At 42.1% G+C, this 13,314-nt stretch overlaps 1 protein-coding gene across 3 annotated transcripts in view; it reads right to left on the bottom strand.

Moving 5' to 3' along the window:
• TP53BP2 (tumor protein p53 binding protein 2) overlaps positions 1 to 13,314 on the bottom strand; it is a 62,558-nt gene that overhangs the window by 19,536 nt on the left and 29,708 nt on the right. For all 3 annotated transcript variants that reach the window (XM_074989903.1, XM_074989906.1, XM_074989904.1), the window contains exons 4-9: positions 8,371 to 8,450; positions 7,087 to 7,188; positions 3,091 to 3,265; positions 1,389 to 1,570; positions 836 to 1,000; positions 223 to 460 (exon numbers count right to left, since the gene is read on the bottom strand). In XM_074989903.1, the coding sequence (XP_074846004.1) occupies positions 223 to 460; positions 836 to 1,000; positions 1,389 to 1,570; positions 3,091 to 3,265; positions 7,087 to 7,188; positions 8,371 to 8,450 (942 nt within the window). The remainder of the gene's footprint in view (positions 1 to 222; positions 461 to 835; positions 1,001 to 1,388; positions 1,571 to 3,090; positions 3,266 to 7,086; positions 7,189 to 8,370; positions 8,451 to 13,314) is intronic.

Raw genomic sequence — 13,314 nt, 5'->3', positions numbered from 1 at the left:
ATTGTGTCTAAAAATATTTGTTTTTTTTATAAACAGACTACTACCTGTCAACATTAAATGTCTCAACTTCCAGAGAAAATACAAGATTAAAAATACGGCAGAAACATTTTTAGTCTAGTTATAATACTGTTTGGAGATACCAATGTAAAGACATTAATATTAGAAGAGGAAAGTTAAACAATTGTGAAAATTTAATGGAAACTGAGCACTGGATAAAATTACCGCCAGGAGCTTTAGCTTGAGAAACACCAACAGCTCTCATGTTCGGCAGAGTTTGTGTTTTCAGTGGACCATCGGGTGCTTGCAAAGCTGGGGTCCCCTCAGGAAATGCAGGTTTCACTAGAAGTTCAGGCCTGGAGGCAACCCGTGGCATGGTGGAGGACTGGATATATGGACCTACCGCTGCCACTCGACTTGGGGCAGATGCCACTTGCTGGGATAGATTACCATCTGGGGAAACCTAAATAAAGAATGCAAATAAAAATAACTTAATATGACAATGTTCAGCACAGGAGTCAAGGGGAGGGGGGGGAAAAAACAGAAAAGCAGTAGCATTCTGTTTTTAAAAGTAAAGTTTCTTTACAATCCAAGTAAATGTACCAGTTTCGTAAAAGAGCAAGGCTAATCTGAAAAATCTGAAGGCAGTACAAAAGACCTCTTGCCTGTGAGCATTAAGTAGTCTAGCACTGACAAAGCATAAAAAGCACTTTAATAACACAAGACTACAACCACCATGGAATACAGACTGACAACCTTCCCCACAAGCAGCGTTCTTACGTTAATATTGTTTGGGCAGCAGTCTAAACAGGATTATGACGAACTCTCCAGCCCTTACCAGTACATTCTCCTTCTGCTGCAGTGCTGCCTTCTTCTTCCACAGTCGATCTCTCAGCTCATTAACACGCTTATCCATAACTGCCACTTCTGAGTTGTGCTTGTTTAAACACTCCCTCTGTTGTTGCAGCTTGGCATTCTGCTCCTGGTTCAGTTTGTTCCTCAACTGAATATATTCAAAAGGGGGGAAACAAATCAAGAACAAAAAAAACTGATCAGCGGTCAGGAGTAAGACCAGGAGGCACTTGAGGAAATAAACACAATTTTAAAATGTAAAGTCTCACATACAAACAGAGTTACTTTTACCTTACAATATGTTGATCAATCAATTTTGCTTTACTATATACAGCCTGTTCAATCCAGAATATTCCAGCAGCTAGCCTGAATATATGACAGACATGCTGCCCTCACAATACTGAAGACTACATACCTCTCAGGCAGCTCTATGGCTTTGGGAAGAATGGAAAGGTGCTTTATTTCTCAGATAAGAGCTGGACCTACCAACTTTTAGCTATTAGTGGAAGTTCTTATTTGCAAAGCAGATCTGTCATTACCTGTAGCTCCTTGTACAATCGATCAAGCTCAGCTACAGCAGACTGGTTGTCATGGTAACCATCAATCCGGCCATTCTTCAGCATCTCCAGTTGTCTGGTAAGTTCCTCCACCTTTGAGGCAGCCAGTACCAGCTCTCGCTGCTTTTGCTGGAACAAACTGTTCATCTGTTCAATTTCCTCCACTAGAAAGGAAGAGAGCACAATAGATGTGGCTGAAAAAGAACCAAAAGTGTGGGTTGTGTCCAAGGTAGCAGTTAAGGGAACAGAGAATGCCCTGCAGTTCTTCATACCAGTGCTGGAATTGTGTCTACAACAGATAGTTACAAATCAACTGGACACACAAATCCTTTAGGAGGCCCTTCATAGACTAAAGTTTATCTGTTTTCTGGGTCTTTGAAAAAAATATACAGCAAGGAAAGTTACTCCCAGTAAATTCCAAATCTAACATTAATTCTTTGAAGCCAATGCACATAAAAACAACAAAAAGAAATACTGCTTTGATCATATGAAGTACAAACTGATCAGACTGAGTTATCAGGAGGAAGCAAAAGCCAGCATAATTCAAGAATGGCTCAAAGAAAACTAACCCCATAACACTCATAGGTGATTTTGAGACATGCAAAGTCTTAACTTTAGGTAGTCTGTATGAGTTTGGAGTATAAAGTTACTCAGTGTGTAAGCAAGTCTCTTGGGATCTCTGAAGGGACTTACAAGCTTATGCAAACAGCTTCCTACCAAGAGATGCTAATCATGAACGTCCATTGTCTGAACGTATTGCGTGTAACTTCTGTATGTGGTATAAGTAGCTAAATGAGACATGACAACTCAAAATGGATCATCACCCATAATATATTAAATATATTCTTCCAGCAGTTTTTCCCAGCTTTCCTTGTTTTGTCACTCAATTACTGCCTTCCATACCCATTATCTGATGTCTAACTCGTATGAATTGTACCATGAACTCTTCAAGACCAGGACCTTGCTTTTTTAAAAATCTGTAAAGCATCATGCATATTTCTGACAGTATTAAGATGGTATTTTTCTTTTAGCTTTGCTGTAGTCTCACTGCACGGCATTACACATAGAAGGGGAAAGAAACTGTCTGAACCTATATGGAATCTGAAATCGGCAGGTGATACTACAATCAATAGCCCAAAAATGTGCCACCCCGAAAAGTTGTTTGGTGAAAAGTGTAAAAAATAAACTAGACTATAACAATAAATATCCCCTGTGGCTAAGAAGCTAGCTCTGGTTCAAAAGGATCGTATGCCATTCCACCATGTAGAGCTTTGTTCAGGGATGACTAATGGAGGAGAATGTAACAATGTAAATATTTAAAGGATATTAATATCAAGGATGGAAAAACATACTGAATGCGATTCAAAGAGTATAATAAAGGAAGCTTAAAGAAAATACACTACCAGAGATACAGTGGAAACATCACTTGGTCATTTAAAATTAAATTGGGAAAGACGACAAAACGTACTTTAAGCATCATTTTACCATTTGCAGGCAGATGATCTAATAGATATTTCAAAACTACTTCTCAGATTTTAAAACGGTGATTGACATGGCACAGGAACATTTTAACTTTCAATTTTAAAATGAGACTTCCACATTCCAAGAATGTTTGAGCTAAGTCAGATAGCAACCCCCACCTCCCTCCAGTATGTCCTCTCTAGAGCTCCTGGGAGCTGCTCACCTAGTTTTCCATTGCTGAGTCTTTTCTGCTCCACATGGCCTTTGAGCGCTCTCACTTTCTTCAACTTAGCTTCTTGATTCTCAGCAATTTCCTTTAGTCGCTTAAGTTTCTCCTTTTCAGCAGCTTGATGCTGCTGTCGCTGATCTTGCTGCTTCAGGAATTTCAGACGCTGTTCCTGCAGGTAGAGACAGGAAGCAATATAATATTTTGAATAGACAACATGCTCCACCATGGTATCATATTGATACATATCATCTCAGATGTATTAGTCTTGAGACAAAGTAGCATGTCACATATTGTATAGTAAGGTTCTGGCCACTGTGGGACAGACCTCTCAGATCAGGAAAGTAACTATCAGAGCTACTACAACAAAAGTGATTTGGTATGATTATAAAAAAAGGAGGAAAGACTTTCCAACCAAGAGAGAAGCACACGGAGGGTCCATGTGTTGAACTGGCTACATCTGTGTTCCAGTCGCAGCCTTGGCAGGAAAGGTGCATGTGTCTCTCCAAGAGATATAAACCATAGTATGCTTGGTGCTGCACTAGAAAATACAATTTATGGGCACAGCTAGAGAAATCAATCCAAGGTATCTTTGCTTAAAATTCGGGCTACTTATAGCCTCAGGCTGGGATTTCCTTCTCACTAAGGCAAATCTAACCAGTCACTACAGCACTTCTGCTAGCCCCTTGGCCAGCAAGAAGCCACAAAAGCAAACCCACAGACTTCTCAGCTGCTATACCAGCCCAGACCAACAACCCCCAAATTCAGGTGAAGGGCTCTTAAGCCTGTTTCACCAAAAACCACACAGACCCCAAATGGCCCAGCCCTAGTCCCCTATCAATATATATTTGGACCTTACCCAAAAGATGCTCACTAATTCTTTAGATCTAAGATTTATTAATTAAAGAAAAACAGGGTTAGAGAGAAGAATTGTTAAAGTAACAGTTTACACACAGTCGTAACTACTGGTGCAGGCCAGCAGTCTTATTTGTGGATTCTTGAAAGTCTCTGAAAGTTCATTTCAGGTTACATAGATTTAGATATTGGGACATTGTAAATCTGGCCCGCTGGGGTTCACATTCTGGGACGTGGACCTTGGAGGCCAAAAGACAAAGGATCCAAGATGGACACTGCTAAGTCCACACCACTGGTCTCTCCTTTATTTCTCCTTTGTGTTCAGGGACCAAGTCCCTTTTTCTTCCCCTTGTGGGTCTACCCTCACCTGACTCAGGTGAGCTGTTGTCGCAAACTGCCATTGTACAAATCCCAGGAGACAGTCTCAAATTTCTGAAATGGACCTGTTCCTTTGTTTCAGTTCAGGTCACTTGACCAGTGAGCTGCATGCCATTGACAAGTCCCAAGCATCTGGGATGTGGATTTGACTGTCTGAGCCTTGTTTATAGTCCATTCATCCTGGCTAGAGCTGAGTTTACACCTCCTATTGTGAAGCTTAGCACTCAACATTTCTAACACAGCTATGTAGCTAAAATCTATAACTCTACCTTCATACATGATAGAGACATATGAGTAGCATACATAGATTCAGGGCATAATCAGTTTTCATTAGACACCTCACATGACCCCCTTAACACTATATTTGGGGCCAATAGCCACACTGGGCATTAAAATATCTTCCAGACCTCATAAAATCCAGTCACGTGATGTGTGTTGCCCCTGTGCTTGGGAATACCAACTAGTGATATCCCAGTGCCACTCTAGAACAATGCAGTTCAATCTTTTTTTTCCAAAACGGAGCTATGGATGCCTTGGATAATCTTAGGCTGCAGAACCTCATCTGAAAAACCACTGCTGTAAATAGCAGAGGTTGGTTTATTTTCTTCATAGATGCTCTGACAGGGATACAGCTAGAAAGTGGCCTTGTGTGCAAATGAAAGGAATAGCTTGGCAAGACTGGGTGTGGGAACAGCGTGGACTTCCTAATAATCCTCCAAGAAAGAGAGAGGGGCATCCCAGCTGAAACAAGTTCTTCTGCAGGACATCCAATAGGCAACTTATTTACATGGTGCGGGTCACAGAGCAACCTGCCTGATGGATGGTCATCCAGATTATTTACGCAGAAATTGCAGGACAACTACAGGGCAGGCAGACTGAAAAACTGTAAATCCAGTTTTTCCTGTTTGATTTCCTTTGCAATGAGTAAACAAATATATAAACCTTGTGAATTACAGAAGACATGCTGATTTAAATGTACTGCTATTTCAAATACCGCTTGCTAGTGCCCATTATTTTGGCTAGTTATTAAAACTTACGGGTTATATAACCAGGTGAGTTGAGTTTAACAGTGATTGATCCTTGATAACCCATGACAGCCTTCTCTCTAATCTGGAAGATTTACAGATTTAAAGCTTTGCCCCTGACTAATTCAGCCAGACAAAGGAGTGTTAACTTCCAAGAGAAAACCCCAATCACTTTTCAAGAAAGTCAGATTCAGTCAGGAGTGATGTAATGATGTAATGCTTCCAATCACTATATCCTGCAAGATGCTTACATATGATTATTCCTGCCATCCTGCACTGCCAAATGCAAACAAAAAAACAAAGTTAGTCTAAGTCTCAGTGGATGTTTTTAAAATGTGCAAGATTTGGTATTAAAAGCCATTATAGCATAACTGCCCACAGGTGGACTTGAACTGGAGACCTCTGGTGCTCTGTACAAGAGCCTCTACAGTTTGAGCCAGAAGCCCACTGGCTCTCAGCTAAGGCTGTAGAAGAAACTTTTCTCTCCATCAGTGCTTTAGGTTTCACTACAGAGGATCGTGAACCACACTTCTAGCTATGTGGGTTATATAAGCACTTCGTGTTTGTTACAGCTGAGTTCTGAAATATGGCTTCTACGACCCAATAGAAGACGACTTCCTGAAATTCCAGTAACCTTAAAACTGGCATGACAGCCAAGAGTTTCAATACCTATATTTAAGCTTTTCATGTGTTAACCCTTTGAATTCTACAGACCAACTGGATGCAGATAATAAAATGAGGGCTATAAACCCAGGAAACTCTCTGCTCTCCAGCCTTCCCTGCCTATAGTCATTGTCCACTCTTCATTCCCCCTCCCAGAAGCATCCCACCCTGTCCCCACCTGAACTGCCCCCCACCCAACACTGTTCTCTGCAGAATGTTCATCCTAACTCCAATCACAGCCAGCACAGACAGACAGGCCAGTGGTGGGACCTGGTAGCAGAGTGAAGCAGGGTTATTAGCAGAAAGGAAAGGTGGGATGAGACTGATTCTGCCCAGGAGCACCAATACAGTATACTCCAAAGCACAGAACATTGACCAAACCTGATAACAGGAAGTATGTCAGGATAGGCCAGCATGTCATAGATTTATAGGTGACTGCTCATCAGCTGATGAGGGGCAGTCTCTAGAACAGCATGTATTAGCAATCCCAGAATCAAATTCAAAATTAGTGCTCTGATTTTTGCAGAAGTGTTCAGAACTATTTTTGTTGAGTCACAAGTACCCCTTGTTCCATCACTAGCTGTGCTGAAGATTTATTCTGTAAAGACTCTTCTAATTCCTTTTTTTAGGAATGACAGTGTGTCTTTTCCAGATGTCGGCCCCAGGAAGCCAGACGTGTTAAACTATACAATGAAAAACCCAGGTCACTAAAGGAGAGCATTACACCAAGAGACAAAGCACAGCTCACTGATGAAATCGAGTGAATAGCTAGTAAATATACAGAGCAAAACAGGGTTGGCAGAGCCATCAAAATAAATTACAACACTGATGTTGTGCTCAATCATGTGAGCAACCAGTGTGATTGATTTAATCAGCAATTTATTTTAAATCAGGTGGCTCTCTAAAATGTTGTAGTTAAGCCTGTGAACAGAAAATACTGGTAGGAATGCAACACTTGCTCAGGTAAAGGTCTAAAAGAGAGACAAAGTACTGAGAGCATTCAGTAAAGGAAAAAAGGACTCCTCTGATCTTTTGTTCATGGACTGTAAGCAAAAGCATTTCAAAAGTTTACCTTGTTAGCCAACATTTGTTGTTGAGCCTCTATTTGTTGCTGTTGGCGCGACGCCATTTCCTGCAATTCAGCCAGAGTCATATCCATTCTGGGGACGCTGATCTGCAGAGGAAAATCAGAATACTCTATAGCTAATGTTTTCAAACAATGTGTCTTCTCTTCAGTTATCACAAAAGTAAGGACTTAAATTTGACTGCAATATATTCCTTTTAATCTACCAGTGTTATGTATTTACAATTAGTGCCAGATGATGATCTCCTTAAAAGCTTTAAGCAACTTTTTACTTTTAAAAAAAAAAAAAAAAGAAAAACCAACCACCACCACCAATGCCACGTGAATCTGTTATGAAATATCTGGCCTGTCTGGTCATCTTTCAAAAGAGCACACAAAGGCATTGTACAAGCCCCAACCTAGCAAATCACTGGGTGAATAGCCCATTGAAATCAAAATAGCATGATTTTGTAACAACCTATCTGGATTGAGTTCTGCATAAATTAAATGCTTTGATGGACTGAGGCCACAATGCACAGCATCTTGTAGGACGGATCCCTGAGAATACAGAAGTCATTAATATACAAAGCAGCTTAAGACCAATTTGTTTTCTGGAATCAGCATTTAGGACACCATTTGAAATTAGCCCAGCCCTCATATTATGTAACTAGCATACACTAAACCTGGATTTAGCAATTAAGACCTCCTTGCTTGCAAGCAGCTAAGATTGCAATGGATTCAACACTAAGTGGTTTCTTAAAACTGATCAACTGAGCTTGTTCTGTAGCATAGGATGAAGATGAACAATATTTATGGCACTATTTGGTAAAAAAATAAGCAAAAAACCGAACAAAGGGACAGAATGAAATTTATCCTTTCCTTCTGCTTATTGAGTGTTCATGAAGAGAACCATCATGCTGCAGATCTAATGCTGGTGACAGCAATCTGATGAACAGTTCTGAGTGAAATGCTCTGACTGGCCACAGAATGGGTACAGCTCTAGCCCACATCTCCCTTCAGTGCCTTCACCACTGCAGTGCAATCTGGTGGAGATGATCTGAGGGCACTCTGCAGTTCCATTTCTTCCTTTCCACCTTGTAGTATTCCTGCAGAGACTGCCAACAAACGGGCCAATTGATACAGTGTTTTGGCGGAGTATAGACTGACTGCATATTTCAGAGCAATCATCAGAGATCCATTCCCTTTTGTCTGCCAGGTTTGGATCAGCACCACTAATTCAGAATGTAAGGCTCTACTTAATGGCATTAGAGCTGCATTAAACTGAATGCTTACCCCGTTCTCTAGACGTCGATCACCAGGCACTTTTACACCATTTCTCTTTAGGCTCAGATCCTGTGACCTCTGTCCACTCCCTAGGTTAACGCACAGAACAGTTAAGGAGAATGCAGCCCTGGAAATATTTCTACCGATCTCTAAAACACGACATTCTTCGCAAAGGAAAGAAAGTGAATTTACTTCCAGCTTAGATTTGGTGGGACTGACTAGCTTTCTCCCTAGGTTTATCAACACTAAAAAAGTAAAGTACTAGCAGATCATAGATTTTTTTTTAAAAATTGAACTAAAATAAGCTTGTATGACATGGAGTGTAGCAAAATAGATGCCTTACTTCTCCATGGAAATTCAAGTAGACAATGCTAAATGAAAATGAGGAGATCTAGCACCAAGCCATGAACTCACCCTCCTCATCACATAAGCAAAAAAGGATCTGATGTTTCAACAGTAAAATGACCATGTATTCTCATTACGAGAAATCTATATTTCATATGGGCAGACAGATAAGAATTTGAAAACGCAGCCCAATGAGCCAAAACAACAAGAGGGAGTTTATTCTCTACTCTGATGCAAATATATGTACACCTAGTGGTTTGGCTTGGCAAAAACTGAAAAAAGCCACAAGGTCACATAGTGAACAAGAAGTCATCTACTCCCTGAAAAAAAAAAAAAAAAGTTATTTCAGATCATTTAATAGTCCAAGTGACATTTCTGAATACACATACAATATTTTCAAAAGAATAACTCAGAAGTCTTACCTAATAAGCTTATCATTCTCCTCTACCATCAAATTGAAATTGCTTGAGCTTCAATATTTGCTTACCTATTTCATAGCATATTGACTTTATATGTACATACAAAACTTGAATGAAAGACAGTATCACAAGAAAAAAAATCCCACCCCCAAACCATTGCCTTACACATTTACTTTTAAATGTACTGTAAAGTAGAATTCAGATAATTATGAACATTTACAAACAAAATATGTGCTGGTGTGTTTTATCAGTTAGACTCAAAGCAATTTTATTGTCACATTCTAAGCATGTGAATTTCATTTGAACACCAAAATACGTACAGGTTTATAAGCCATTGGAAAAGGGTAAACTATTACATCTTTTAAATTGTCCAAACAACATTTACTGATTCTGCAACACAGCAGTAAAATATTCTCAATGTAAAACGCACAGAACAGATTATAAGCCGACAGAGGCTAAAATAGGCAATAGTCAGAGTCACTACAACAAAGCAAAAAGATAGATACTTCTTGAGAGGAATATCAAAGTCCTAATGGGATTTCACTACTACCAATCTACTGGACAGAGAAATCTTCTCATACACCATGGTCATGGACAGCTGTACAAAACCCACAGAGAGAGGAAGTAGTTTGGGAAATATGGGTTACTGTAGATCATGCAAGAAGGGCTGGGGTGTGGGGGAGGGAAATTAAACCATTCCAATTCTACTTGAAATTTGACAGAAGTCATATTGAGTGTACGCAGCAAGCCTAGGGTTTTTTTGGTCGTAGCATTCTCTTGTGGGCAAAATGAAGGTCAGACCAAACAGACCCTAACTCTTTGTCACAGAGACTGTAAACATAAACACGTTCAACAGCTAAAGAGAAGTTACTCACCATAGTAACGGTGGTTCTTCGAGATGTGTCCCCGTGGGTGCTCCACAATAGGTGTTGGGCTCGCCTGGCGCCGCAGATCGGAATTCTTCCAGCAGTTTCTCCTGGATCGCGCATGCGCCGGCGCGCGCCACTCCCTTGCGCGTCCCCAGCCACGTGCGCGATCCGGTCCCCACCAGTTCCTTGACCAACTGCCTCGGATGCTCCTGAAAAACACTAAACAGAGATACGAAGCGGGGAGGATGGGCGGGTGGTGGAGCACCCACAGGGACACATCTCGAAGAACCACCGTTACTACGGTGAGTAACTTCTCTTTCTTCTACGAGCGTCCCTGTGGGTGCTCCACAATAGGTGACTACCCAGCAGTAACCCAAGTAAGGAGGTGGGTAATCGGTTTATGTGTAGCTTGTCCCCCAAAGGACGGCTGTCGATAGACGGGTGTCCTCTTGGTATACCCGATGTAGTGCATAATGTTTGGCGAAGGTGTCATAGGATGACCAGGTCGCCGCTCTACAGATGTCCTTTAACGTGATGCCCTTGAAGAAGGCTGTTGACGCCGCCACCGCCCTGGTGGAGTGAGCCCTAGGAGGGGCCAGCAAAGGAATCTTTCGAAGTTCATAGCACATTTTTATGCAGGACACAATGTGCTTTGAGATTCTCTGTGAAGAGAGACCCTCTCCTTTTGACCTGAGAGCGAGAGAGACTAGAAGTCTGTCCGTTTTCCGGAAGGACTTAGTTCTGTCTATGTAGAAGGCCAACGCCCTCCTCATGTCCAAGAGATGTAGGTGTGCCTCCTTGCTGGAGCTGTGAGGCTTCGGGTAAAACGAGGGTAAAACTATTGGTTCGTTAAGGTAGAACTCTGAAGAAACTTTCAGAACAAAGGCTGGGTGCAGCCATAAAGTTACCGCCTCCTTTGAGAACACTGTGCAGGGCGGCGTTGCCATAACTGCTGCGAGCTCACTCACCCTGCGAGCTGATGTAATTGCAAGGAGGAAGGTTATTTTTATCGTAAGGAGACGTAGGGGAACCGTGGCTAAGGGTTCAAACGGTGGGCCCGTTAGCGTGCTGAACACCAGGTCCAAGTTCCACGATGGTGGCAGCGGTTTCCAAGGTGGGGTACAGGTTTACCAGCCCCTTCAGGAACCTGGTAACAATAGGATGGGCAAACACCGTGGGCCCCTCCTCTGCATGCCGAAAAGCAGATATAGCGGCGAGGTGGACTTTTAGCGAGGACAGGGAAAGCCCGCCCCTCGAGGTCCAATAAGTATTCTAGTATTATAGGTATAGGAACGTCAAGGGGAGCTGACTGCTTGGCGGAACACCAGGCAGTGAACTGAGTCCATTTCTGCTTCTAGGTCTTCCTGGTGGAGGTCCTTCGGCTAACTTTCCAGGACTTGTTGTACTCCCTCCGTACATGTGCTTTCTAGGGAGCTGAGCCATGGATTAGCCATGCTTGTAGGCGCAGACCTTGCGGGTGTGGGTGCACTATGGACCCCTGGGCCTGCATGAGTAGGTCCGGCGCCACTGGAAGGGGGAGCGGTGGGCGGTCCGACATGCACAGAAGCAAGGGGAACCATTGCTGTCGATCCCACGATGGGACTACTAGAATCATGCGGGCTCTCTCCCTTCTGGCTTTCTGCAACACCTTGTGGATGAGCACTGTGGGGGGAAACGCATAAAGCTAAAAAAGCAGTGGGGCCCTTGGACGACAGAGATAAAAGGAGCGATCAAGGAAGACAGTGCCATTGCGGAGCGATTAAATGATTTCTTTGCTTCAGTCTTCACGGCTGAGGATGTTACAGAGGTTCCTAAATCTGAGCCAGCCTTTTTAGGTGACAAATCTGAGGAACTCACTCAGATTGAAGTGACATTAGAGGAGGTTTTGGAGTTAATTGATAGGCTGAATAGTAACAAGTCTCCAGGACCAGACGGCATTCACCCAAGGGTTCTGAAAGAACTCAAATGTGAAATTGCGGAGTTATTAACAGTGGTTTGTAACCTATCCTTTAAATCCACTTTGGTACCAAATGACTGGAAGACGGCCAATATAACGCCAATATTTAAAAAAGGCTCTAGAGGAGACCCTGGCAATTATAGACCGATAAGTTTAACATCAGTACCAGGCAAATTAGTAGAAACACTAGTAAAGAATAAAATTGCAAGGCATGTAGAAGAGCACGAATTGTTGGGCAAAAGTCAGCATGGTTTCTGCAGAGGGAAGTCGTGTCTAACTAATCTATTAGAATTCTTTGAAGGGGTTAATAAACATGCGGACAAGGGGCACCCAGTGGACATAATATACCTAGATTTCCAGAAAGCCTTTGACACGGTCCCACACCAAAGGCTTTTATGTAAATTAGGAGGTCATGGGATAGGAGGAAAGATCCTTTCATGGATTGGGAATTGGTTAAAAGACAGAAAACAAAGGGTGGGAATAAATGGTAAATTTTCACAATGGAGGAGGGTAACTAGTGGTGTTCCCCAGGGGTCAGTCCTGGGACCGATCCTGTTCAACTTGTTCATCAATGATCTAGAAAATGAGGTAAGCAGTGAGGTGGCAAAGTTTGCAGATGACACCAAGTTGTTCAGGACAGTCAAAAGCAAAAGGGATTGTGAAGAACTACAAAAAGATCTCAGCAAACTGAGTGATTGGGCAGCAAAATGGCAAATGAAATTTAATGTGGGTAAGTGTAAGGTAATGCATGTTGGAAAAAATAACCCAAATTACACGTACTACATGATGGGGTCAAATTTAGCTACGACAGATCAGGAAAGGGATCTTGGAGTTATAGTGGATAGTTCTCTGAAGACATCCACGCAGTGTGCAGCGGCAGTTAGTAAGGCAAATAGGATGTTAGGAATTATTAAAAAAGGGATCGATAATAAGACAAAAGATATCATACTTCCCCTATATAAAACTATGGTACGCCCACATCTTGAGTACTGCGTGCAGATGTGGTCTCCTCACCTCAAAAAAGATATATTGGCATTAGAAAAGGTTCAGAAAAGGGCGACTAAGATGATTAGGGGCTTGGAAAGGGTCCCATATGGGGAGAGGCTAGAGAGACTGGGACTTTTCAGTTTGGAAAAGAGGCGATTGAGGGGCGATATGATAGAGGTATATAAAATCATGAATGGTGTGGAGAAAGTGAATATAGAAAAATTATTTACCTTTTCCCATAATACAAGAACTAGGGGACACCAAATGAAATTGATGGGTAGTAGGTTCAAAACTAATAAAAGGAAATTTTTCTTCACACAGCGCACAGTCAACCTGTGGAACTCCGTGCCCGAGGAGGCTGTGAAGGCCAGGACTC

This window comes from Carettochelys insculpta, chromosome 3 (genome assembly GCF_033958435.1).
Source record: "Carettochelys insculpta isolate YL-2023 chromosome 3, ASM3395843v1, whole genome shotgun sequence".
In the NCBI taxonomy this organism is placed as follows: Eukaryota; Metazoa; Chordata; order Testudines; family Carettochelyidae; genus Carettochelys; species Carettochelys insculpta.
This window is presented reverse-complemented; position numbering and strand designations above follow the sequence as displayed.